The following is a 27,972-nucleotide window of genomic DNA, read 5'->3' on the forward strand; positions in this document are numbered from 1 at the left end:
CCTCTGGCATCTACAGCTACAGTAAACATGAAGCACAGCCCAACTCCTAGCTAGATGAACATAAAATCTCACACTGAAGGCCTATTTACATCCATTCCCATCACCTGATACATCATGTCCAGCTTTCTTTTTTTTTTTTTTAAGACTTATTTATTTTAGAGAGAGAGAGAGAGAGAGGGAGTGTGCAAGCAGGGAGAGAGGCAGAGGGAGAGGGAGGGAGAGAATCCTCAAGCAGACTCAACGCTCAGCATAGAGCCTGATGCGGGGCTTGATCCCAGGACCCTGAGATCATGACCTGAACCAAAACCAAGAGCCGGTGCTTAACTGACTGAGCACCCAGGTGCCCCTCATGTCCAGCTTTCAAATCAGAAATAATGCCAAAAGGTAAGAAAAGCAGTCTGAAGAGATACAACAAAAAGCAGAACCAGACTCAGATATGACATAGATTTTGGAGTTACCAGACAGGGAATTTAATTGTGATTAATGTGTTAAGGGCCCTAATGGAAAAAGGAGACAGCATGCAGGAACAGATGGGTGATGTAAGGAGGGAGATGGAAACTCTCAAATACAAAAGGAAATTCTAGAAATGAAAAACATTGTAACAGATAGATGAGAAATGCCTTTGATGGGCTCATCAACAGACTAGATATGGCTGAGGAAAAGAATCAATGAGCTTTAAAATATGTTAATAGAAACTTCCCAAACTAAAAGGTAAAGAGAAAAAAGACAGAAAAAAACAAACAGAAAAACCCAAAACAGAACATCCATGAACTTTGGGACAATTTCAAAAGGTGTAACATATGCATAGTGGAAATATCAGAAGGAGAAAGGAAAGAAAACAGAGTAGAAGAAATATCTGAAGTATTAATGGCCAATAATTTTTTAAAATTAGTGATGGACACCAAACCACAGATCCAAGAAGCTCAGAGAACACCAAGGAAGATAAATACCAAATAATCTACAGAAACACCTTACCAAGAGCAATAAGGATAAGAATTACTTCCAATTTGTCTTCAAAAACCATACAAGCAAAAAGTGTAGTAAATATTTCAAGTGTTTAAAGGGAAAAAAGCCACCAGCCTAAAATTCCATATTCTACAAAATTATATCTCAACAGTGACGGAGAAATAAAGATATTATCTGACAAAAACTGAAGTAATTTACCCAACAGCGCTGTCATGCAAGAAATGTTAAAAGGAATTCTTCAAGGAGAAGGAAAATATAGGTCAGAAAATTCAACTGAAACAAAGAACGGAAGTTTCAGAGAAAAAATAAATGAAAGTAAAATAAAGTCTTATTTTTCCTATTTTTAGTTGATCCAAAAGATAAACTGTCTGTTTAAAATGATAATAGAGGGAATAATGTATTGGGTGATCACAGCATATTGGTAAATGAGATGAATAGCAGGAATGACAGAATGGGAAGGAAAGAATGGTATAGTGTTATTTAATGGTGACTTAGATTCATTATACATGTATTTTGCAAACTCCAGGGCAAACACTAAAAACATTTTTTAAAAAGGTATAATTGATTGGCTAAGAGAGGAGATAAAACAGAATCATATAAAATGTTCCATTAAAACCAGAGGAGCCAGAAAAAGAGGAGAAAAAAGAACAAGTAAGCAAATAGAAAACAGTTACAAACATGACAGATATGAATTCAACCATATCAATTATCACTTTAAGTATGAATGTTCTAAATGCACCAATTAAAAGATAGGGATTGTCAGAGTGAAGGCCCAACTATATGTTGTCTATAAGGAACCTACTTGAAATATAAAGACTCAGGGTATAAGTAAAGAGATGCAGTAAGACCATGCTAACACTAACCAAAAGAAAGGCAGAGTAGCTATATTAATTTAATGAAAACTGACTTCAGAAGAAGGAAGAATTTCAGGGATAAAGATGGGAATTACATGATGATGAAAGAGTCAGTTCTCTAAGAAGATGTAACAATCCTTAACATGTATGCACTTAACAACAGTGTCAAAAAACATGAGGCAAAAACTGATTTTGAATTCGAAGAAGAAATAGAAAAATACACTTAGTTGAAGGCTTCAACACCCCTCTTCCAGTAACTGATGCATCAAGCAGGCAGAAAATTAGGGCATTTTGACCTGAAGAGTACTCCCAACTAACTTGATGTAATTAACATTTATAGAAGATTCCATTTAACAACAGCAGAATACACTTTGTTCTCAAGCTTACAGGGAACATTTGCCCAGACAGACCACATTCTGGGCCATAAAACCCACCTTAACAAATTTAAAAGATCAGAAATCATACAAAGTATATTCTCAGGCCTCATCGATTTAAAACTAAAACCAAAAAAACCAAAAAAACCAAAACAACAACAACAAAAAACCCCACCAACAACAGAAAGTTAGCTAGAACAAATATTTGGAGCCTCAACAACACACCTCCAAGTAACCCATGGGTCAAATAAGAAGTCTCAAGAGAAATTAAAAGGCATTTTGAACTAAATGAAAATCCAACATATCACAATTTGTGGAATGTAGCGAAAGCAGTGCTTACAGGGATATTTATAGCATTGAATGCATATATTAGAAAAGAAGAATGATCCAGAATCAATAATCTAAGCTTCCAGCTTAGGAAAGTAGGGGAAAAAGAGCAAAATAAACCAAAAGCAAGCAGAAGAAAAGACATAATAAAAAAAGTAGAAATCAATGAAATAGAAAGTGACAAAGAAAATCCACAAAACTAAAAGCCGTTCTTTGAAAAGTTTAAAAGGTCCTACTTTGGTCCCAGGCCCCCACAAGGCCACACAGGAGAGCATGGCCAGAGACCGCTCTGGGTTCTACTCGACCACCTACCTCTCTGGGGTCTTGAATGCCCACCCTCAAAACGTGGATTCCCAACAGCACCACCATCTTCTCTCTGCCCTGGGCCAGGAGGAGGTTGGTGACTCTGTGGCGTGGCTACTATAGTTAGAAGGCCCTTCCTTTGGCTCTTCAGCTGATATCTTTAAAAGATGCGACCTTTTGGTAACCTTTCAGAGCAGTTTAAAAACAGAGACCAGACAGTTATGTATGTCACGGGGCCCCAGCGTCTATTTTTAAGAGCCAAACCTGCTTGGTGAACATAGAAGCCCTCAGGGCCGTCCTGGTATTTTTTCCCTAGAGGATTTTTTTCCCTCTTTCTGTTTGGAAGACGGCAGGGTAGTTCCCAGGGTGCCCTTCAGATTCACCTCAGTCATGGGTAGCTGGTGTAATGCCCTCTTGGACGTCTCCAAACGCACAACAGGATATGACTCAGGGCTCAGAGATGTGAGTCAGTTTCCAGGGTGATGTGTCAGGGCGGGCCCTGGTGGTGGTGGCTTGCATCTCCCCGTCTGGGACCCTTGGGAGGGAAGATCTGGGCTCCCCTGCAAACAAAAGGCTGCCCCCCGGGGCTCTGCTGCTACGTTCAGAACCCCGTGCTGTCGTGGCCCCAGGCCCTGGGTCCTTCTCTGCTCTGAAAGAGGCATTTCCCTGGTGAAGTCCCACTGTCCTTCAGCGCCGTTTCCTCCGGCCTCTGCGGCAGGGAGTCAGAACGCAGCATGGCACAAGGAAGGAGGGCTAGCAGTCACCTAGAAGGGCGCCCAGGTAGCAGACACGGGATTCTCACGTTGTTGCTATCGGTGAAACCCCATGATAATGTGAGTCAGCTCCTACCAGCTTTGGATCCTGGAAAAAGCGAGGTTGTGAAATAGCTCTGGTATTTGCCAACCGTTGTCTCTGCCGGCTACAGACATCTTGGTTAGTCATGTACAGCTAAGATGCAGTCATTGTTCCAGCAATTACTCTGAAGGGAAGCATCCAGCACCAAGCCCGGGCAGAGACCTGCCCGGGGATGCTGCGTTTTAAAGGCCTTCAGGGTTTTGAGGGGTCCCATCCAGATCACGGGGCCTGGGAGGTGGCAGGCTGCCTGCAGGAGGGAAGAAGGGAGCCGTGTGGCCATGTCTCCCCCATGCACAGCCTCTGGGACCCATATTCTGAGCCTGGCCCCCGGGGAGGCCCCCTGGGTTTGCACTCAGGGCCACTGGGTCAGGGCCGCTGGGAATCTAGAAAACCAGTTCCTTCCAGCAGAGCCGCCCCCAGCCCTGGTGGCTCACTACAGCCCTTTTCCTTTCAAACCTGTTTCCTCATCTCTAAAAATGGGGGCAACCAGCCTCACCTGCCTCACAGGTGTGAGAGTTAATTAATGTTTGTGGAGCAGCTTTGAGAGCCACAGATGAAAGGTGCTCTATAAATGCAAAGTGCTGGTCCTCATTAGAGTTGCCAGACACTTCCCAGGGGAAACAGTTCAACTTTTGCCATGAGGCCTCTCCCCTCAGCCCCATCAGTCTGAGGCGCGTCTGAAAAAAGGCTCTGGACTCAGGCACAGTCATTTCTGACGAAGGGCTGGGGGGTAAGTCACTGGCTTCTAGAAAAGATGGGTGTGTGGATAAACACCTCCTGTTCTCTGCCAGCACCATGTCCCCGGGGCAGAGGGAGAGTAGCCTTCGGTTCCCATGGGGGGACTATGGTTTTGAGGGAACAGAAGGCACCTTCTGGTCTTCCCCCTGCCCTCCCTTGCAGACAGATCACTGCCCCGCACTTGGTTAAACAAACATCCACTGCAGACACCCTTCCGGTGAAGATTTTCTTCACTCTCACTTTCTGCACCTCTGACCCCGAACACGCTTTCCAGGCCCGCGCTGATTCTATAGGCGGGCTGTGTAAATTCCTGTAAGGCCAGCCCACTGGCCATGTTCGAATGATTCCATGATTGCGTTGTTAACTTCCTGCCCTTCTTCCATTCTTCTCCAATGAACATCTCAAAACATGGACGGCAAAGATGGCTTTCTGGTCCCATCCCCTCATTCTCTAGCCCCTTTGCCCTCTTTGCAGCTCCTGGAAAGGGACGAAATACTGTGTCAACTGCGGGGAAATCTCTGGCAGCCCCGAGCTCGCGATCGCGCCCTTGACATAGAATGAAGACCCTCACTCGCAGGAAACAAATGACAGACACCTCGAAGGGGGAAGCTCCAAGCAGGAGTAGCACAGCATCACCCGGGATCACCCGAAGCTAAAGAAACGGAATCTTCTGAAGGAACATTCCACGGGGGTAGCACATGCTATAAAGAGGACCGTGCAGGTTTGAGCATCGTTGGCCCATGGCACAGGGCGGGAGACTGTCAGAGCCAAGCCACGGTCCAGACTGTCACTGGAAGGCCCTGTGCTGATGAGGAGGAGCCCATTGGACTCCCCAGAGAGACACCAGAGATCTCTGTGACTAAGCAGATTCAGTAAGAGCTGTCCCTTGGGCAGCTCCTGTTAAGTAACGTGGCCGAGCTTTGCTAGGGCCCTTGTAATGCCTCAGGGTGGCAGCAGGCCAGAAAAGAAGGAGTGATGCTAGCTTTGGGGCCTCAAGGGCCGCAGGACAACTGACCCCTACCCCGTGAGCTGTCAGTATTGGAAGAGACGCTCTGGAGCCCAGCTCAGAAAGAGACACAACAGCTATGCGTCATATCATTTTGCGACCTGGCTTCCCCTGAGGCCACTCCATCCAGCTCTGTCGCCCCCAGCGCTCTGTGTCCACGCGCCTCCCTCCAGCCAACACCTGGCCTCAGGCACATCTCTCGTGGGAGACACAGAGGTGGCTCGGGGTCGAGAGAGTGGGAGGCCACCCTCCCACCAGTGCTATCATGGCTTTCCCCGCTGGGCTTTCTCCCAGCGGCAACCCTAGATTTTACTTTAGCACTTCGGTGGTTTTGTAAAAAGTGAACGACTGTTTGACAGATTTTTCGAGTGGCTGGAGCCGTTCAGGCAGCCTCTGTGTCCTCTGCTCCCATGCGGCGTGGACCTGAATGCACTCTTTCTGGATTTTTCGGCCGGACACTCTGGTTTGAGCAGCACACCCTGCAGCATGGCATTCTAATAAAATCAGGAGTCACGTGAAGGGGGAAGCAAGAACGCAGCACAACACAATATCTAGAGAGCGCTGGCAGGGCACCCGCAAGGATGCTTCCCTAGCTTTTGGTTTGGGTAGCCCCCCAAACATTTCCAGGATTTGGGAACCATGGCCGGGGGCTGTCCCTCAGACAATCAGGAGGGCCGGAGCAAGAGCCGAGCAAGACTATCTGTCGTTTGGGAGTTGGGAGAGGTTAGGGCCAAGCCCCTGACTCGCCCTTCACTCGCGGTGCGCTGGGGCCAAGTGACTTAATCCCCTGGAGACTCAGTTTCCCCACCTGCGAGGCGCCGAAGTGCCCCCGAGCCCTTCCCCAGGGAAAACATGGTTTCGCGGGGAGCACGTGTGAGGTTCGGGCAGGCGGTACGCGGCAGGTTACCCAGAGGGGACCGAAGCCCTTGCTGCCGCTGAGCACCAGCCTCTCTCAGGGGGAGCCCCACAGCTGCTCTGCCCAAGGGGGCTGCTGGGTGCCCGCGTGTCGCGCCCTGCTGGCCAGCGCACAGAAATCCAGACATCCAGACGCTGAGCTTCGCCAACCCAGGACACCCTGTTGTTCTTTACCTTCCGAGGTGGGACCCATGCTGAGAGGCAGCCGCTCTTTCTTGAGGATCTTCCATTCAGCGCTACCCCCTTGAAGGGGAGTAGGTGAGCTTCCCAAGCTGAAGCGCCTGGCCTCCTTCCATAAACCACTGGCTCAGTGTCTGCTTCAGCATGCTCCCGTTTTCCTCACGCTCGCTGTGCTGTCCTGCCATGACTTTTCTTTCCCGACCTGCACCCGCTCCTTGTTTTCCTTTCCCACGCATCCAGCCGGCTCCGGGAATTCCCAGCGGCAGCAACCAGGAGGCCGGGGCTGGGGAGGCCCGCCCCCTTCCGCACCTCTGCGAGCATCCGAGCCAACCGAGCATCCTGCCTTTGGCCCCAGGCACGAAGACGCAGCGTGTGCCTGGAGGGAGCGGCGAGCGCCGGTGTGGATCCCGCCGTCCCTTCACCTCCAATGCTCTGAGCGCCCATAAAACTATGGGGCATGTCTCTGAACGGACCGAACAATGAACTTCTCCCTCTTAAAGGGCACTGCCATTCTAGTTGGCTATGGACCCTCTCGTTCCCCCACGGACATGAGGCAGGCCAAGGATGCATATTCTCTTCGCATAAGAGGGGTCTCATCCCCCACTCTGCAGTGGAGACCTGAGACCTCTGTGATTCACGGATTTACTGTCTTCCGTTCGTGGCCTCGGAGACGTGGCAGGATGGGCCACTGTGAGCTCAGCATCATCCTTCATTCCTAAAACTCAACATGCTCCCGACCCACCGGGTCTGGCTTCTTTTTCACAGACAAAGTCTTAGAGGAGTCGTGTTCATTATACTTCTTAAGCCCAAGGCTTCTCCATTCGTCAAAAGTCCCCAAGAAGTGGCTCTCTTAATGCTTCTCTTTATGTTGCAACAGCTGCAAAAGCACTAGGATATTTGCCATCGGAGCAAGACATTGAAGAAGAGCCCAAAACAGCTTCCTCATGGGGCGGCAGGTTCCATGCTAGTTTTGGATTCTTTAGAATAACCGGGTTTCTTTGGCTTGTGAGCCGGTGTGGGGGGGAGTCGCTATCAACCTCTCCCGGCGGAGTGGGAGCGGACAACCCCCGCTTTTGTCTGACGCCTCTGCGGCTGCCTTCTCCCCCACCTTCACGCAAGCTCTGCACGAGAGGAACTTGTTCCCTTAAGTCTGCAGCCGGTTTGCACCCCCCAAAGGACTGACCTTGATGTGAACTAATTGGGACCGCCATAGATTAGTAACACAGGTTGCTGAGGTGCACTTTTGCTGCATAAGGGGGAGCTTTGAAGATAAGAGCCGCGCGTGCTTTCACAAGCTCATCCCTGGTGCTCTGAACAAAGGACATAAACTAATAAAGTCAGATTCATCTAGGGGCAATCTACGCTTGCAGAGGAATATCGCCCCAAACTGATTCAGAAAGGCAAATGGAAATCTGCCGGAATTCTTTTAAACTCCAGCACGGGTCTCGATTTTAAAAAATGACACACACACAAAAACTCTTGGTAATAAGCAGACCTCTGATGATCTAAAGATCCACAGCTTCATTTATTGACTTAGAGAAAGTAAATGGTATTTCAAATACAACCTTCATACTTTAATAGATGAGGTCACCCTGAGAAAGATGATACCGAGCCCAGCGGTGGGAAACCTCCCTCCAGAGGACTGCTTTGATTTACAAGGTCAAGGAAGGCTTTCTCAGAGAAGCAATAGGTTTTCAGTGACTTGGGCTAACACAGAAGAATTAAAAAAAAAAAAAAATTGAAACGAGTGTGTGAGATAGCAGACTAGGAAACTCTTGCTCCACAAAAGGGATGACCTGCGGAGAACCGAAGTAAGGTGTCAAACCTGATTCACTGCCAAGTAGAGACGCCCAAGCGACCCCCCTTTGTTGCAGGCATGGAGCGCCTCTGTGGACCACGAGATCCTTGTGACTTTCCCAGAATGTTCTTAATCGGGGCTGTTTCTCCTCCAGGGGGCATGGGGCAATGTCTGGAAATATTTCTGGTCATTACAACTAGGGTGAAGGCTGCTCCTGGCACCTAGTGGGTGGAGCCCAGGGGTGCTGCTAAACATCCCACAACACACAGAATGCCCCCCCCCCCCGCCCCATGGCAGAGAATGATCTGGCCCCAAATGTCAGTGGTGCCTGAGGAAGACCCAGGCCAGGCTAGGCACACACCCCAGGCACGGGGCACATGAGACTCAGGGGTGTTGAGGAGAGAAGGGGTGTGCTGGGAACCTTTTGGAGCCCTTGTGGGAACCAGGGGCGCTGGGGGCCACGGTCTGCCCATGTGGCCTCAGCCATTGGGCCGTGCCCAGGGAGAACTCCTTCCCCATGCCAGGATTCGGGATGACTCTTTCTCACAGCCTCATGGCCTGGCACCCAGACTTGAAGCTGGCATGCCGCGTCCTGGGTGAGATGCAGGTGTAAACGACCAACAAGATCACTCCTGAGCTGACCGTCAGCTTTGCCACCTGGGAGGGGGACAGGCTAGTGCTTGCCTTTCCTGAGCTTCCCGGGCATGAGTCACATGTACCTAGATAATGATGCAAATCACTGTCAACATTTCTAAGGTTTCATTCCAACGTCTCAGGGAATGATAGCACAGAAAGCGACCTCAGAGACTTTCTGAGCCAGCCCCAGCTCAGAGAAGGCCAAAGCCTGGACAGGTGATGTGACTCTCCGCTCCCTGCGGTGGGCTGGCGAGGGGGCAGGGGACAGACCTTCTGGTTCTTTGCAGAGGGCTGTTTCTTTACTGTGAGACCCCTGCCCCCAGCCTAGTTACCATATACTGACAAAACAAAAAAAAACTGGTCTGACTCTCAAAAAGAAAAAAAAGAAAGAAAGAAAAAGAAAAAAAAAGAAGTAATTGCTAAGCACAGCGCCCAGTGGACACAGGGGAAGGGATCCTTTTTTCTGCGTACAGGCCTGGAATTCTGAGCTCTGCGGGGCTGCCTGGGAAGCCCTTACTCCATTTATATCCCCTTTCCACCCTGAAACTGAGCCCCAACACCCCCAAATCTCAAATGAAATTTGGTGTCTGTTGCTGTGAATTCATGAATGCCTCAAGTCAAAATTGGGGGAGGGGGGCGGCAGCATTTCCCTCCGAGCCCCCTGTGTATTGGGGTGGTCATGGGGAGGGGGCAGGCTTCCAGAAACAAGGAGGTGGCTGCAAGGATCCGATCGTCGCCCTGGTTCCGCCTTTTCTTCTAATGGCCTTCAACCGCCAAGTGGCTGCAACGTGCCGATTTTAAACCCTTTTATGGAAAGTGCCATACCCTTTTCTGCTCACATCACTTAAAATAATGAGTTAGCCGCACTTGTATTAGTCTGTCTTTCAAGTGGATTAAATTCACGGTCTCGTTCTCCTCCAGTCTCGCAGGCTTTGGCCTGGCTGTCTGAACCTCCAGATTAGACTGATGAGCACATGCCAGACAGCAATGAAACGCAATTACCTAGGCAAACTTTTGAAGGATTTGAGCCCTGGGGCACAGGCTGTTTACCAAAGACTAAAAGCACCGTTTGTACTGAGCAGGACCAGTTGCCTCCGTCTTTTTGAGTTCTGGATCCTGCCTGCCACTGGACTCCAGGCAGGATTTCTAGGGGCCAGATAACATCAGCCTTCTGTCCACACCTCTGTACCTCAGGGTCTTTGCTGTTTTTCAACAAGAAAATGCAAGTACCAACAAAAACCTATTATAACATCTCCTTTTGTGTTCACTGACTCTCTCGCTCTCATTGGTTTATTATGATGATTATTATTTTTTTGTATTGTGTACCACCCCGAGAAAAGGCAGTGAGAAATCATCCTATAGCTGCTTGGCTATGGAACGTCTTTGGAAATGAACAACCTTTCCAATAAACAGGAACTTCCTGTCTTTGAACAAAACAGCAAACCAGTCTCAACAACACGTCCGAAGTACTTTCCCCTGGCCTGGAACAAAAGAGGCTTCTGAGGAACTGAGGGAAGAGGAGGTGAAGAAAGCGAAAGGGAGGGTTGACAAAGAGGGTGACAAATGGCCTCCCCCGCCCCCCCCCCCAGATGGCCCACATTCTGCTATTTTTTCAGACAGACGGGCGGGCCAGCATGGGTGGGTTGGAATGGTCCTTCGTCCACCAGCTGAAGATCATAATGCGACACCACAACAGGGGATGAGCAGGGGGTGACTTGGCTTTTGTTGTCTGTCTTAGGCACATGGTGAAGACATCGCGGGGGTGGCGGTGAAATGTTTCGGTGCTGGGGGGCCTGGGGTCCCAAGGCCGGGCAACGGGTCCGTTGGGGAAAGAGGCTTGGTTACAGGTGGGCAGGGAGGGGGGCCACCAAGGTCAAGAGTGGATGGATGGAAGGATAGATTTGAAAAGTGCCGTAACCAGGAAGAATCAGGAATGCTTTTAGGGAAGGAGGCGACACAGGGACACACCTGAACATGGGGGGAGGGGGCAGAGCGCAGGTGTCTGGGAGGCAGCAGTGAGGTGGGAGGATGGGGTTCCAAGGAAGTAGTGGGTAAACAACCTATTCATACATTGGGGTCCAAATCTCTAATTAAACTCGTAAAACCAGGTTCAGGGATTTGGAAGACAGCCTCAGGTGAGCTGTCTGAGGAGCAAGGCAGATGGCAAGGAAAGGCAGCGACACAAGAGGGTCTGGCCTGGGGGGTGCCGGGGGCAGCAAAAGAAAAGGGCAGCTTTAAAAAACAGAAGGCTGTAGAAGGTAACGGGGTCAGAAGGTCAAGAAGCAGAGACACTTCCCATCTTCTTCCTCGTCACAGAAGTGAAGGGAAAGGGGCAGGTATGTTGTCAGCTGCTGGGGCCACTGAGGCTCCCTCCCCCAGGCTCCCAGCTGGGCTCTGGGAGGAGGAAGAAGGGGCAGTCGCAGAACCAAGATGCAAGGCTCTGCCCTGCAACTGATGCTTTGGGAGGAAGGAACTCATTCCGGGTGGAAAATTTTGGAATTGAGGTGAAAACGTGTCAATCACCAGTTTTGACCTGCTGTCCCGAGAGCAGGGAAAATCTTCCTCAATGACTCCCACTCACCCCTTACCCTGGAGATCTGGGCTAGGGTCGTGGGGGTCTGGAGAAGTAGGAGAGACAGTTCCTGCCTGCCTGAGCCTTCGAGGCGAGCCTGTTGCTCTCGGAACTATGACTGGTGATGGGGAGGAGAGGGTGCAGGTGCTCAGGGCTCGGGGATGCTTGGAAAGCATCCCATCAGTCGGTTTCGAGGTCTGGATGATCTTAAAAGCACAGAGGGAAATCTTGGGTCGTTGTTCCCAGGAGCCCAGGACAGTCAGGGCATCAGCAACGTGCACCCCATCGGGTAACAATGGGGCATGGCATGGGGAGATGGTGGAGTCTCAGGCCCCAACGGATGGGCTCCAGAGGAGAGAAGACGGACCAGCTCGATCACTGGAGGGGAAAGAGAGGGGGCAGGGAGGTGCCCTGAAGAATGGCAGGGTCAGGGGGAGGCAGGGGTGGGTGTTTAGAGGTCAGAGGAGGAGGCAGGTAAGGCAGCAGCTCCCAGGAACCTCAGTGCTCCAGCCTCCCCCCACCCCCACCCCTTGTCTGCTTCCGTTTGGTCATTTCGGAACCTGGATGGCTCAGGAGAGGGATGGAAACCTCATGGCCCAGAGACAGGCCGAGGCAGGACCAGAGAAGTCGATGAGAAGCCTGTGCTTAAAGTGATCTCAGTAGGAGCAGGTTTGGTTTCTGTATCCGGTCCTCCTTGGCCACCAGATGGCTTGAGGGGGCCACATCTGCTTCCTCCGCCACCATCCTCTGCAGGCCATGAGGTCAGACAGAGTGGCCTCAAAGAGGAGGCTTCGCAGGGCCACCCCTGGCCTCCCAGAAGGCCACGGGCTTAGCAGTGATGCCCCCTCCCACGGCTCAGGCTCTTCCCCTGAGTTGTCACTCAAGGTCACATGGAAGGGGTTCAAACCCCGGGCAGGAGGGAGCCGGAAGTCCCCATGTTTTCTATGCCTCCTTGCTGCTTCCCACGCACGCCTCACTCTGCTGGCTGCCTCGGAAAAGGTGTCCTGGGGGAAGCCGGCTGATGTGCGCAGAGAGAAACCAGGGCAGTGGAGTTCAAAGTGATTTGCTCTGAAGTCCCAGGCCTCAGATAAAATAAGCAGCCTGCACATTTTCCCCGCCGTGTCTCTGAGGCTGAAGCTATGAGTCAGCAATGGGACTTAGCGCTTAAGCCGGGTTTTTGCAGCTGAAAGGATGGGGACTACCTGTTTGTCGTTGGAGGACAAGCAGAATGGAGTGACCGTGGTACCTACGTGCGTCCCGGCTCAGGTGAGAGCCTCGCTTACCAAGAAGGAAGCGGAGAGATTTGTTACAAGCCTCCGAGACGTGACAGGTCCACTCGGGAGGAGTCACTAGGTGCTAGCGAGGGGCCTACTGTGGGGTCCGGCAGAAAAGGGTGGCTTTCATAACTCCGGGAAGCTCTTGCTTGATTTTTATCCCACGGGCTTGCACATCGTGTGGTCCCATGCAATGCTAGTCATTTCAGGGTGGCTTTGACTGAGTAATGACCCTTCACAGCCGTCAGCCTTGAGAGCTGCTGACCTGGACCCAGAAGAGGTCCTGCCCAGTGGCTGCCTCGGGTCGGGGTCTCTGGAGAGCTGGATCTGCAAAGGGTCTGCAGACGCAAGCGCCGGTGGGCCCTGTGTTACAAGGGACTGGAGGGACAGAGCGGGGCAGAACAGTTTGCTGGTTCATCAGCGAGTAACTCCGAGCTGGGGAAACATTCCCCTCTGCTTACTGCCCCAGGCACTCAAATGTCAGCAATGGAAGGGGAAGAACAAGAAGAGAAAACCTTTCTTGCACAGACCCCATCGGTGTGGAAAAAAGCTCAGATTTCGGCACTGGTGTGGGGGCTACCCCCTCCCCCCCGCGCCCCTCTGACTCTTCACTCTGTGGCTCAACCCCCTTGGTAACTGTGGATTTATTCTCCACCAGGCCCCGAGCTTCTTGTTTGGCAGTGGGAAATTCTCCTTCATAAGAGGGCTACTGTTGGTATTGTTTATTTGTTTTTAATTTCCAAAAATAAGGAAAAGTTTATAAAATGGGGGGGGGGACAGACAGGGAAGGGGGAGAAGGAGAGGGCAAGGGAGGCAGCTGACCCCAGCATTTCCCAGTCTCGCCTTGGCTTCTGCCTGGCCCCCAGATCCCCCCGCCCCCTGTTCTGAACGTGAAAAATAAGCAGCCTGAGCCGCCCTGACTGGAGATGTGTCTAACAAGGCCCTCATTGTCTCAGACAGGTGTGAGATTGGACTTGATCTGAGGCCAACACCTCCAGTGCCAGAGCCAGCTCCGTGAGCTGAAAACAGGCACCAGCCCTCCAGTAATACCACTGCAGCCAGCCAGAGTCTCAACAATTTAAGGCTTAACACACACAACATAAATCAGTGGAGGATGGACCAGCCGACCGGCAGCTTCTTGGGCGGATGCCTGCACACCGTCTGCAGATCAGACCCTGCCTGTTTGGGTTATTTGAGACCTTTTTTGGGGGGGAGGTGATATAAAGATGAGAAACTGGGTGGAGCAGTGCATGGGCACACTGGTGTTTGCCCTATCTTGTTCCAACAGCCCCTCTTTCACAGAAGTGCTGTTTTGCAGGGACTGCTTGGGAAGGTTCACTTTGCCGTATCCAAATACTAGGAATGTGTTCAGGCTGGGGAGGACGGGCAGGAGAGCTAAGCACGTGCGTATAGGAGCTGGCTGTGTGATCTTCGACAAGTCACTTAACCTCTCTGGGCTCCCAGTGTCTCCTCGATCTAATGAGGGGGCTGGCCATCTCATTCTAGCCCAGCTTTCTAGGATTCACTCATCTCCATGGTTAGAGGTTCAGAGTCTCTGTAAAAACTGCCCAAATCAGGGGAAATCAAGACGCTTGGGAGAAAGTTCGCAAGACCGCTGGATGCTGTGTTTCTGAGTGGATCTGTTCCTCTGAGCCCGAAAAGGCCATTTCACAGAATTTCCTTCATTGCCCCCTCCTGTGGTCTGTTCTTTAGAAACTTGAGCTCCTCAGACCACTGAGGCCAGCCTCGAGAGCCCTGCGAGGCCTGGAACTCAAGCCCCTGGGGCTGTGGTCAAGACACGTCAAGACCGTGCGCTGTGGGAGGTGAAGACCGGAGGACAGGTCCACATCCCTAGTTAGTGCAGGGTCTCAAGTCCCCACTTCTCTTGATTAACCACTAACTAAGTTTCACGTAGGAGAGGTGACAACCGAGTCACTGGGTCTTAGCCACCGGAGAGAGCCCAGAAGCCACGAACATGTCAGATACGGTGCCTCTGACAGAGGGGCATTCGGTTTCTGCCCATGAAGGTCCCAGGGTAGCTTTAGCCTTGCTGTCCATGACCCTGACTCTGAAATCACAGCAGTGGTCGTCGAAGGGATACCTGTCTCTGGCCCTAGTTCCCCTGTCCGCACGGCCACACACTGTTCAGGGAGTAAATGCAGAAGTTGGCAGGGGGTCCCAAACTGGGACGCAGGACCATCACTCAGCACCAGTCCCCAGACCCCCCCGCTCCCCCCCCCCCCCCGCAGCTTTGCTGCGTTCCCACAGCTGTGTCTGCCCGGCCCCGCCCACCACACTCGCACACCTGTCTGCAGCCCTCCTTTTGGCCCGCCAGCCCCAGCCGCCAGCAGACTTCCAGGGCCCGGGCCTGGGGGCGGAATCGGCCCAGGGAGGTATTTACTTAAAATCACACAGGAAGGTGAAACTCGGTTCAAAGAAATCCTTTTGCAGATGGTTCATTAAAAATGCCGAAGAGGCTGACCATTCACATTCTCTGAATGTGTCCGATTCATGCAAGTAAGGGACGGGTCAGGGTTCATCTCTGACTGCTGCCCACGTGGGCCTTGTGGCCAGGGAGTGTCCTGTCAGCCTCTCTGCAGCCGTTTGCTGTCCCCCAGGGGGCAGGGCTGAGAGGGACAGAGCGTGGCCTTGAGAGGGGTATTCTATCCTTCCCTTTTTGAAAAATCCCTCCTCCCGGAGCATGGAATTCAGCATTTTGAAAATGGAGGCACCAAGAAGCACATGATACAGAATCCAACCGTGGGGGCCTACTCTTTGAGGACACAGCGTACTTCCAGAAAAAGGCCATGGAAGGCTGAGCGCGGTGTCACATCCTAGTGTACGTTCCATATTGACAGGAGAGACTATATTCTGTGGCCACCTCCCAGGCAGAGGCGGGACAGGCCCAAGACCGGGAGTTCAGGTCTGCCTCCAACTGGGCCAATCCCTGTTCTTCCCCGGGGCCTTGGGGGGTCTCATGAGGAAAATAAAATGCTTTGAGCAATGATGTGTAAGGTCCCTTTCAACTCTAACAGTTTACCATTCCCATTTGATCTTGCGGAGCAGTGGTTATGGGCTCGCCTGTTGGAGTTCCCCCAAGGAAGCGGAACTTGACTGAAAACACTACTAAAACCACCGCAGGGTGACTGTTCTCCTGCAAAACGAGGTGCGGCTCATCTGACAGGACGGATGGACGGATTATAACACCCCGGTGAGACTCCACTGTCCCCCACGCGGGTACAAACAAACAGTAAGAGTAAAACGAGTAACACTGACCATTTATTTAGCGGGTGAAGTGTACCAGGCTCTATGCTAAATACTTGAGAATATACCTCCATCCTCGCAGCAGGCTCCTGAGGTAAGAGGAAAAAACCCATGCGATGCTCATTGCATGCCAGGCATCCAGCGCATACACGTAGGAACTCACTTAGGCTCACCACTCTCCAGTGAGTCAGGTCCTATTCTTACCATGCCCATTTTACAGATGGGGAGCAGTGGCGCAAAGCATTTCGGTGATTTTCCCAAAGTCACATAACTACCCGAGCGGCCAACCTGGGATGTGAATTCCAAAGTCCATACCCATTACCCACCATATCGATTTTAGTGTTAATTGATAGATCCAGATTCTGCTTTCCTCAGAAAGTGCATTCTGGGGGCTCCCATGTTTTTCCCGAGTCCCCTTCTGATGATAAGGTGGGAGGAACAGGTGTATCCTGACTGATGGGATGGATGGACAGAAGAACTGGCGTTCTGTCTTGACATGTCCAGGCCGCTGTGTCTCCCTCTGAGGGAGCCATGACTGACCAGGGAGAAAGTTTGAAAAATAAGAGAAATTCCTTACAGACCCTCTAATGTATCCCCCCTCCCCCCCCACTTGCCCCCTCCCCCAAGGCGTGAAAGAATCAAATGAGGAATTCGGGAAGAGATTCTGGAATAAGAGTAACAAGATTTTCTCTCCCTTCCACCTGAATTGGCCATCTGTAATTTTGCACAAATTCAATTTTAAAGTCATGCTTTGTAATTTGTGGAAAATCATATTAAATTAAACAGATCCACGTCTGGGCAATGACTTCTCTCATTTAGCAACATATGGTGCCTCAGAAAGCCCGATCCCATAGCAAAAATATTACAAAAAAAAAAAAAAGGGGGGGGTGGCCTTTTAATCATAGGCAATAGAGCAGAGATGTTCTCGGACATCCCTACTGGCTTCCCTGAGAATGTGAGGAGCGACCGTTAATCTCCAGGAGCTGCAGCGTCGAGAATTACAGAATGTTAGCGTTTAAGACCACGTCTCTAATTGCTTATATGAGGTGGGGGGACCTGGCTCGGCGGTAAAGGAAACCGCGCACCTGGTCACTTGGGCGGCTCCGCGCCCGCGCAGGCGCAGCCAACAGGACCCGCAGGACGAGGTCGTGCACCTCGTGGGGGTGGCAGGCGGTGGGGATGAAAGGAACCAGCAACATCAGTCGTCTCTATAACTGTGAGCTCTAACTACTTTGTTCTATAGACACCATCACAAACATACGCTGCAGGTTCAAAACCCAGGCGGGGGGTGGCGGGGCGGGGGGGGGGTGGCGGGGATAACTGCATGTTTCAAACACTCGTGCTTTCACCCCTGCGATACCAGCCCCCTTGGACCAGCGAGAGCAGCACGGCTGAAAACTCAGGCAATGACAGGTCTACATAGCCAGCAATTTACAACATTGTACAGATGAAGATTAACAGACCCCGAGAGAAGCGATCTAAATAAACCACTTAATGGGCAGAAATTGCCAAGTCGAGCCCTTGAGCTTGTGCTGACTTTTACAGATATTTTAATAACTTTATCATGTTATTTGCCATCTGATCTTGCAGAGAGATGCGCTAATGGAGTGCGAGTGGCCACACAGCGCAGTAACCCCAGGAGACTTAATAAAACCACCATGTTCGCTTCCTGACCTGCGACTCCAAAAAGCGCAGTCGCTGGCCAGATTATTTCCTCCTCCCTTTTTACCTTGAGATGTCCTTTTACCCGCCATACTCCTGCCAGTAAGCGTGTATTGGTCGCTCTCCCAAAGATGGAAGAATTGGCACAGCTGAAGCTGTCTGGGTCTTGGATCTGGCCTTGGAATGACTCAGATTGAACAAATAAAGCTTGTAAGTAAAGAGACATCCTCCTCTGCGGGAATCAGCAAGTTTCAGATCTGGGAGACTTAACTGTCCTGGATGGGTGAGCTGCTTACACCCAGGGCGGTGCCAACTCACCGGCCTTCCCTAGGGATGCTCCGCCTTTAGACACCACTGGCAGCCACGCCCAAACCCCAGAGCTGAAGGATCACAATGCCTCCTCTCCCCGTCCTCCCAGCAGAACCGAGCTCATCACTACAGTGGCCCAAACCTAGCAAACCACACTGCTCACGCTGACGTACAGAGGTGTAGACTCAGCGATGATAGCCGGAAGAACCAAGATGGTGTGCGGCCACGAGAACTCTGTTCGCAGTGTGCGTTTTAAAGCTCAGGGTTCGTGGCCACCCGGTAGTCGCTGGTGACATGAGATGCCTTGGACAGTCCTCTACCACCTCTTCCCCACTCTCGCTCACACTCCCTCCAGCTGGAAGAACAGGGGGTTCCGTCTGACAGAGAATCACCTTCACAAAAGGAGTAGTAAACTCTTGCTGTGGATCACAATTGGAAGATGTTTTTCAAAATCTTGAAACAGATATTTGGAATGTTCTAGATCCTAAATATGACCCTAAGGCGTCGTGAATAATGATGGTGCCCAGGACTGTGGCACTTGAGCCTGTGTCTGGAGGAAATGACTGTCTTTTCTGCCCAACCTGTGGTACTCACGGCTCATTCAGGGACTTGGTGTCATGAGACCGTTTGGTCTCGAAACTGCTGATTTCTTTTAAACATAAATATAATATTCCATGCCACGTAGGACGGCAGAACTGGCTAATACCTCAATCTGAAGACTGTCCGTAGCTCCACAATTAAAAATCAACTGGATAAGAAGTACTACCTCCCTTTCTCCCCCCTGTCAATCCTCAGGTGTGCACAAAGAAACAGAAAATAAACATGATTGGCCAATGTTTGTTTTTAGGGTGAGTTCCGTACTATTTTTAAAAATTATTTTGTTTTATTTACTGTGGTTGGTAACTGAATCTCTGGTATCAAAACATAAAATGTTCTGCCAGAAAGAGATTATGGAAGAAAGGTCTATGGAAAGAAACTGGGTTTGTCAGTGAAGATTTTATTTACAGGCGTTTTGCAATCTGTACCTTTAATCTCCATAACAATTGGGCTGTTTTACTGCTTTGAAGGCCATTGTTCAATAATAAGAAAGCTGCTGTGGGGCTAAAGCTTTGAACATAAAATGCAAAGATACAAGACAAATATGCACGGAGGTGGCCTTCTGAGAAGTCCTCTGCCTCTGTACACTTTCCCCCAAAGGTCTGGCAGTGGTGCCCCGAGGGCCAGAGAGAAATAAAGGAAAGGCAGAAGTCACCACAGTTCCTCAGCATTATTTAAATCATACATGTGGACTTTTACAGAGCCCTAAAATAACTGAATTACAGGGGGCCTGCATTTCCGTTCCCTGCTGTGAGGAAAAATAATGCAAATGAGTAAAACCAACTCGGTTTGGGGAACCACCCCTTATGAGAAAGCATTCCTACCTTGCGCTCCTACCAGCACATGAAGTCTGTTCCTCCCTTGGTACCAACTTTTGGTAAACTTTGACACGGACTTCATGGCCGTAGTCAAAGTTTCTTTTTTCAATATCCAAATTTGAAAGGCTATCTTCGGGTGATTTGTAAATTTGGGATTATGAGGTATGCAAAGTGAATCACCAGCCTTTCCAAATGGGTGTCCTGTCAACAATGCCTTGCTGTAAAGCCATTTTTAAAAAGGCAGCTTGTCGAAATACGACAGTGATATGCCTGGCTCTGGGGAAGTCAAATTCTTGAATCCATCCCAACCGGCACAGAAGATTCCTGCCATCTTCTGTGCCCCTGCTTACGACCCTGCACAATGTCATGAGCTGTGGGGGGCTAGGGCAGAAGGCACCCGGGGCCTCCTGTCTGCGGTCTGCTTTGCTCCGGTGACAGAGGGCGGAGCCTGTTTTTTTTCCCTATTGAGCTCTGCTGGCCCTCTGGCCCCATCTGCATAGATGCTCTAGAAAATGTTAAGAAATATCTGATCTCATTTAAGGAAAAAAAAAAATCATATATTTTCCTGCCTGGGAAATAAAAGTACCATGAGAGTGAGTTCCGGCAATGGTGGGGTGAAGTGCTGGGAGCCAGAAGAGGTGATCGAGGCATTTAGCATGAGCCACTGAGCCCATACCTACCTGCCCATAATATCTGTTCTGGCGTGGGGGACATAGGAAGGTTCTTTCTTTCTTTCTTTTCTTTTTTAAAGATTTTATTTATTTATTTGACAGAGAGAGACACATTGAGAGGGAACACAAGCAGGGGGAGTGGGAGAGGGAGAAGCAGGCTCCCGGCCGAGCAGGGAGCCCGATTCGGGGCTCGATCCCAGGACCCTCGGATCACGACCCAAGCTGAAGACAGACGCCCAACGACTGAACCACCCAGGCACCCCAGGCAAGTTATTTCTAGACTCCTCTGCTGCCTCCTCTCCTTTCTACCTTGGTATAATTGCTAGGATGGTGGTCCCCCAAAAGGTGTGCCTGTGTTCTGACCCGTGGAACTGTGAATGTGACCTTATTTGGAAAAACAATCTACAGAGGCGATTGAGTGAGATGAAGTGAGATTCTTCTGGTTTATCTGGGTGGGGCCTAAATCCAACCACAGGTGTCCTTAGAAGAGACAGAAGAGGGGATGACACGGACACAAAGGCCAGGCAAAGATGAAAGCAGACATGGGAATGATGCAGCCACAAGCCAGAGAATGCCTGGAAGAGGCAAGGAAGGACACTTCTCTAGGGTCTTCAGAGGGAGCCTGGCCCTGCCAGCACCTTGATTTTGGACTCTGGTCTTCAGAACTTGAGACCATACATGTCTGTGGTTTTAAGCCATTGAGCTACAGCGGCCACTGAAAACGAATACACCTGGTTTGGTGATGCTGAGCTTACCAGTTAACTAACAGTTTTAAGTGGTGTCCACGGGCTGGCACTATGGCTCGCTGCTTTGTGGTTCACAGTGACCCTAGGATCTCCAAGCATTAACTGTTACTCCCATTTTGCAGATGGAGAGACCAAGGCTTTAAGAGCTTCAGTAACTATGGCAATACGTGGTGCAGGCCAGGTTTGGGCCTCAGTGGCCTGCCTGTGGAGCCTTCACTCTCAGTCACTCTGCGCTCTCTTTCTTGGACATTAGGTTTCCAGCTTAGCTTTCCTGCTGATTAACCGTTGATACCAAGTAAGTGCTCCAACTGCAGTTGTATTAAAAATTTACTCTCCTGAACCAAGATCCTTTGTCGGGGTGTGTGAACCCTTCTTTCTTGTAATTAGAAAAGATGCCCACAAGGCATTATCAACATGCTCGGGAAAACACGGTCCGGTCACCTTGAACGACATCCACGAACACATTTGGTGTGAAAACGCAGTCCCACTAAAATGTGGTTGATGATGACTGGGGTGCTGATCCCCGGCCGGGTTGGCGGCTCCTTTGAAGGGCCGGTTTATTAAGTACTTAGCTGTGCGGTGCTTGTAAATACAGCGCAGGCATTTGAGCGGTGCTGTTCAAGGGGGTTCTGTGTTGGTAGCTCTGCCTCTCCATAAACAGAGCGCAGAGAGTCAACGTCAGACTGGCTTCCACGCCAAGCACGGTTAAGTAACTCACAGGAGTGAGCGGAAAGCAGGGGTGACAGACACAGGGCGGCCACATCAGACTCAAGCCATGAAGGCACAGGCAGACTAGGATGCAAAGGCTTTAGGGCCGTTTTTTTTTTTAAAGGAGAAAACAAAGACTTCACTTTCCTCCCATCCTACTTTCTCCTTTTCCAAATACTACGACGCCACTCATTAGTATGAGCTTTTCACGCTTTCCCTAAACCTCCAGTTTACATTGCACCAGCCCAGAACACAGAAAACATGAACTGAGTTCTCAATTCCTGCTTCTAGCCCTATTAACTCTAACCCCTCTGCCTGCTTGGGAGGAGAGGGGACAGGACAGGGTCGTGGCACCCCTCAGCTGGCTCCCACCCCACGTGTCAGCCCTTCATCACGCATCCATTCCACCATTTTCTTTTTCCCTCCCTTCCTTCCCCCTTGCATTTATTTATTTTGATTTATTCATGGGGACACCTGATCTAGGCTTGATGCCAACCACGTAAGATTCTGTCGTCAACCTTGAAAGGCTCTCAAATTCTACCACACCTAGATAAGAGTTATTTTTAAATCATTCACTTTTCAAGTTTACAGCATGCCTTCTATGTTGATTCCTAGCGCCCTGACTATTTTGCTTTGTCGTGTGACCATTAAAAGACCACCGATAGATCTTTATGTGCACATTTCTGGTGTCTGATGGTAGTCTCTACTTCCAAGGTAATCAAAGGGCTCCCATCCCCCCTTTGATTTTGAACTTCTAGAAGAAGAAGGAAGGAGAGAGAGAGACAGAGAGACAGAGAGACAGAGACAGAGAAGGAAGAAGAAGAAAAGAGAAGTGCTGCATTATGCAGTTCGATATTTTACTCCCAAGGCTGGAAAGGGGATTTCTCTGTCCCTTCTACAGGGAAGTGGAAAGGCTTTTTTTTCCCCCTTTTGTCAATGCATCTGGTAAACACTGACATTCATATCTCAAAAAGCGTCACAGACAACAGTACCAGAGAACATAGTCTTTCCAAAGTAACTTTATCCTTTGGGGAAAATCACTATCCACACAAAAAACATGTGGAAGACATAAACTGAGGAGGTGAATCTGAGATGTCGGGGTCTCTGCTCCCTGACCATACTATCAACCCTCAAAGCGAGGTACCCACACTCCTCAACGCTGATCAGAGGCTGCCTGGATTTGGACGTTAAGGAGGCTTTGGTCCCAGTGGACCCCAAGGCAGACTCTTCCATGCAGGAAGGCCAGGCTATCGCCCCAGTAAAGCAGACAGAGGGTAGCTGGGAAGCCCTCCTCCTCCCCCTTGTCCCTCATTCCCTCGCGCGAGAGATGCATTATTCTGAGTTAAGTTTTCTTTTGTCCCCAACTTGAAAAATAAATGTACATGTCCCCCCACCGGCCATCCCCCCAAAAAGACAGCTTGTCGAGGTGCCCATCACAGAGTCTGGCCCTAAGGTTCTCATTATGAGCAATATCTAATAATAACAGACCATATTCAACACAGGCCCGCCAAGGGAATGCCCAGCCCAGTACTTCTCCCATGTCCCCTTTGACGATCGGGATTCTCTTGACGCTGGTCAGCCCTGTGTCTAATCGATCCTCGATCCCAGAGAAACTGCCACCTTGTCCACACTGGCTCTGTAGCCCAGAAAGGTCTGGGTTTGAGTCCAAGTCTGTCACTTATGCTCTTGGAGACTCTGGGCAATTGTTAACCTCTGAGGTTCAGCTGCTCTGTCTCTAAACCACACCCCAGGATTGTGGTGAGAGCGGAATAATGCATACAAAAGGCTTGACCTGTGCCAAAAGCTATCATAACCGGTCCAGTTAAAGAGTTAAACCTCACGCCCTGACGATTATGGCAACGCACGCAAGAACAACAAAACTGGCCTCTTTGTCCAGTTTTCTGCACCAGCAGATACTAGCCTGTCTCCATCTTCCCAGAAAGAGGGGTTTATGCAGCCTTAAATGTGGTTCATCATTTTTGGTAAATCGGGAGTCAAATTCTTAAAATTACTTGCTGGGGTTGCCTGGAGCCTTCTCTAGGAGAGTGTGTGTGACCCATCCAGCATCAGCGACTTCATCTCGCTAGAATCTGTGCTGTCCCATCTTTTTTTTTTTTTTTTAAAGATTTTATTTATTTGAGAGAGAGAGTGAGAGAGAGAGAGAGCACAAGAGGGGGGAGCGGGAGAGGGAGAAGCAGACTCCCTGCCGAGCAGGGAGCCCGATGCGGGACTCGATCCAGGGACTCCAGGATCATGACCTGAGCCGAAGGCAGTCGCTTAAGCAACTGAGCCACCCAGGCGCCCTGTGCTGTCCCATCTTTTAAAAGGACACGTGTCCGTGTTCCTTCCCATGACTGAACACGAATTCTAAAACCCGCCTGTAGAAGTTCGTGACGATTTCTTCCTTAACTAATCGTGCAGCCATGACAAAAATGGCTTTCTATTCACTTTTAAGAGCTCGTGAAGGAGGAAGTTGAAGTTGACCTCAGCCCTTTTAATAGTTAAAACCTCAACAAATAAACAGTGGATGGTGGCATGACGACCTGCCCCCCTCTTCCCTTATCCTGCTTCAGATAATTTGAGATGCCTATTTTGAGTGATTCTCCGCACATCTGATTCTAGATAAATAGAGGTGTTATTATAGATCTGTGATTTCCTACTGACAGAGTTAGAGGGGCAGGCTTAACTCTCCAGATGAAGCCCCATCCTCTCTGTCAACCCACGATCCCTCCAAGCCCCCAGTCGCGGACATTTCCCGAGGCTGGAAACATTCACACATCTGTACGGCACGCCGTGGCATTGCTGTGACTACCTCTGGGGTATTTTTCTTACGACGATGGCTGCCGTTTCATAGCGAGCCATAAACACAGGCTGGATTTTTATATAAAGCATCTTCTTAAATATAATATGGAGTCTCTAGAGCTAAGCCAGGAAAATAACCATTTTCCTACTTGTCAAGAACAAAGTGAAGGTTCTGGCTGAAAGAGACTTTACTATTATCCCTGTTAACTTTCTAATTTCAGGGGAAAAAACATCCCAAGGGTCTACTCAAAACATGACTAGGATAAAAAAGCATTTTCTTACAGAAAAAAAAAAAAAAAAAGAAAAGGAAAAGTAGTTTTACGTGAATATATCCTGGATAGTTATTTTTTTTAAAAAGCTCCTACGATTTTACAAGTGAAGGATTGAATAGGCAAATCATATTTTGGAAAGAAAGGGCATCAGCAATATAGTTAACACATTCTTTCGAGCAGCAACCAAGCCTCTGGGGCACTCTAAAACCAAGTTATTACTACTTACATGTTGCAGAAGTAAAAAGTTTTTAAAAGGAACAAGAAAGGGGTGAGGCTCTGTGTTAAACCTGATCCTTTGCTAAGCATATAGTATTCCAAGAGCTAAAGAATGCCCATTCGGCCCTGGTAATATCTCCACCCCCCCCCACCCCCCCGCCAAGAGCTGCTGACGACTGAGGACAAGAATTCACTTACCACCCTCCCCCTCTTCTTTTTGGGAAAAAGAGCTATCTGACAAGGAGGCAAATCAGATCTGATGCACTCCTCACCAAAACTGTCCGAAACAAAGCTGACTTAACGGTGACCATTTCATCTTGCCGCCGTGTGGCTGAATCTTCCATTGCTTTTAAAAATGCTTCATAGTTTGGGTTCCAGTATCAGTAGAAGAAGGCAAGTCCTTTTCTTTATCAGCCGAGTGGGCTAAATAGTCAGTTACACGATGAGAGAATAAGAAAACAGAAGGCTTCCCTTTGATGTTACAAATGGAGGCCTGAAGATGGCATAAATTAATTTAAATGGCCCTAAACACAAGATCAAGGAATCTCCTCGAGAATTTGTTCTGTTTGGAAGGAAAGTTTCATTTCACCCCTCACCCATCTCTCTCACTTAACTCCATCCGATTTACCACACACACTTGCATTTTGGCATTTAAAGAAAAATCAATATGCATATTTTGAACAAGTATTCATGATAAGCACCACAAAACTGATGATTTCAAGGAGGCTTTCTCCTAAATACACCGAAGATGAGTCCGTAGATGAGAGAGAACCCGCCAACATCAAGCTTCGGTTTCTGTTTGGAGACAACGGGGCCACCCTACGGATGGGCCACTTAGCAGCTGTGTGCACAGTATCTGACGGGAAGCCTTCTCTGGGAACTTTCCACTCAAATAACAGAACCTCCCCAGACACATAACTAGGAGAGCTCGTGGGATGAGCCATCAAACTCTGTGCAAGAGAGCATGCTTGCCTTTCGAGAGCCCCACATGTGCTAACCCCAAAGGGAGCGACTGGTCCTGAAACCTTAAAAAACTCACGACGAACACACATCCCTCGGTAGGACTCACACAGTGAAAACGCCTGGGGAAGCTAATTTCTGCGGTCCCAGAGGGCAAGTAGCATGTCCCTGGCTGGCCACCTGCCCTCTCCCCCAGATGTGTTGCTTATCTCTCCCTTTGAGTTAGACAAGCCTGCTACTTGGAGAAAGAATCTTACTGTGACCGTATCATACGCAGCTGTGTCCTGCGCAGCACACAAAGAAAATGACTACATTTCGGAAATTCGAAATGGTATCACAGAGCAAATAATCACTGACGTCAGTGATTTCTACAGTGTAAATGAACTCTGTGTATTATCTAATTTGGCACAGTGTGTTTTATGCAATTATTGTATTTTACAGTGTTTTTGCAATTGCTCGCTAAACCCGGGTATGTGTGTATGGTGTGTGTGTGTGGGGGGGGGTGCAGTTCATCTGCATTCTTTACGGATGGTCCATTTATTTATTGTAAATAATACCTTTGATGTGCTGGCATCCAGACTTTCCTAGTATTTCTTTATATTTTTAAAAGAACATATATTAGATACAAACCCCGCAAATAATCTGAAGACAACAAGAACTTGAACCATCCTGACTTTCACCTTGCTTGGGCTGTGTGTGTGTGTGTTCAAGCCTGCTGGGTAGGTAGGAAAACAACATAGCCAAAGCTAACTTTTAAAAAATTCAAGATATTATCTGCATATAGATATATCTCTCCATAGCCCAGGCACCAGTGCCTCTCGATCTGGGGATCTCATTACAGCGTGGATCTGACTCAGGAGGTCCCCGGGCGGGCCAGAGACTCTGCTGTCTAGCGCGCTCCCAGACTGCGGGTGTGAGGACCACCCTTTGAGCAAGGAGGAGAAGCCAGGACTGGTCTGGGGGGGGGTGCAGCCCAAGGGCGAGGCAGGAAGCGGGCTCCCTCCAGGTACTTACCCTGCATCTGACTCTGAGGCTGAGGGTTAAAGGCAGTGGAGTGGTTCAAGGAGGCCCGAGGGTTGGGTGTGGGGGCTGGGTGGTGTGGGCTGACCCTCATGGCCGTTCGCCGCAGCTGCTCCAGCTCACTGAGCCGCTCAGAAAAGGACAAGCTCCCGGGCTTGGTCTGATCATCTAGTTTCTGACGATGTCCTATTGTGGGGAGGGGGAAGGGAGTGGGGGTGGGAAGGGGAGAGGGAGGCAAGGAAGGAGGGAGGGAAAAGATCAGAAAATGTATTGTGGATTTTCTAAGATTGGGGGTTTTCTCGTCTTTCCCCTCCCTCTCCCCTCACCCCCAATGTGGATTTACTGGAGATTGGCACACACGGGGCTGGCTTCCCGTGGAAATTTGGGGCCATTGTCCCCATGGCAGACGGGGGGCCCCTCTCATCACAGGCCACTGGGTGCTCCCGCAGCCTGCGCCCCATCTCCCCAACCCTCTGCGCCCATCTCCACCGGGCAGAAGGCAGTGGGCATACAGGGACTGGTGGCGGTGGACGGTCGGGCGGGAGAGAAGGTGCATTAATGGTTGGCACTTGGCCACGCGCTGCGGGCTGAGCTACGGCAGCCAGGAAAGGTGCCCTCCCTGTGGCATCGCGACCGCCGCTCCTTACTGCAAACCCAACCGCTGGCAGGTTTTAGAGGCAGCAAAGTGGGCCCTGGAGCTTAGCACACGCCCCTTCCAACAGGAAATGAGGTGTGGCTGCAAACCCGCAGTCCTTGGGGAGGTCAGATTTCCTGTTAAATGCAGGGCATGGGCAGCCCCTTGGCCCCTCTCCGCTCCCTTGGTAAATGACTACGATTAAAGCTTCTCCTCGAAAGCTTCTCACGAGCCTTCTTCAGCATGCTTCTTCCCTGAAACCGACTTCCCTAGGTGTACCCTCTAAGCTTTAGGGGGTTGACGGGAAGGTGGAGCCTGGGCCTCATCCGGGCCAGTCCTCCCAGAAGGCTGGGCCTACTGGAGCCCAGAGGTCGCGCCAGGAGGCTGGATGGGCTTCCCCCAAGGGCTCAGGAATCCAAGGTGGGAAGGTGGGCCTCTCTGTTGTCCATATAGACAATCAGTATCCTTGCCTTGTTCCCCATCCAAATCACTGTC

The 27,972-nt window shown here is 50.1% G+C and overlaps 1 protein-coding gene across 5 annotated transcripts in view; it reads right to left on the reverse strand.

The window, feature by feature from the left end:
- RUNX1 (RUNX family transcription factor 1) overlaps positions 1-27,972 on the reverse strand; it is a 248,657-nt gene that overhangs the window by 15,467 nt on the left and 205,218 nt on the right. For 3 of the 5 annotated variants that reach the window (XM_031032673.2, XM_081799711.1, XM_081799715.1), the window contains one exon: positions 26,838-27,029. The exons of the other annotated variants lie outside the window; for them this stretch is intronic. In XM_031032673.2, the coding sequence (XP_030888533.2) occupies positions 26,838-27,029 (192 nt within the window). The remainder of the gene's footprint in view (positions 1-26,837; positions 27,030-27,972) is intronic. 5 annotated transcript variants of the gene reach the window in all.

Source organism: Leptonychotes weddellii, chromosome 1 (genome assembly GCF_054177405.1).
Source record: "Leptonychotes weddellii isolate Sample4059 chromosome 1, ASM5417740v2, whole genome shotgun sequence".
Classification (NCBI taxonomy): Eukaryota; Metazoa; Chordata; class Mammalia; order Carnivora; family Phocidae; genus Leptonychotes; species Leptonychotes weddellii.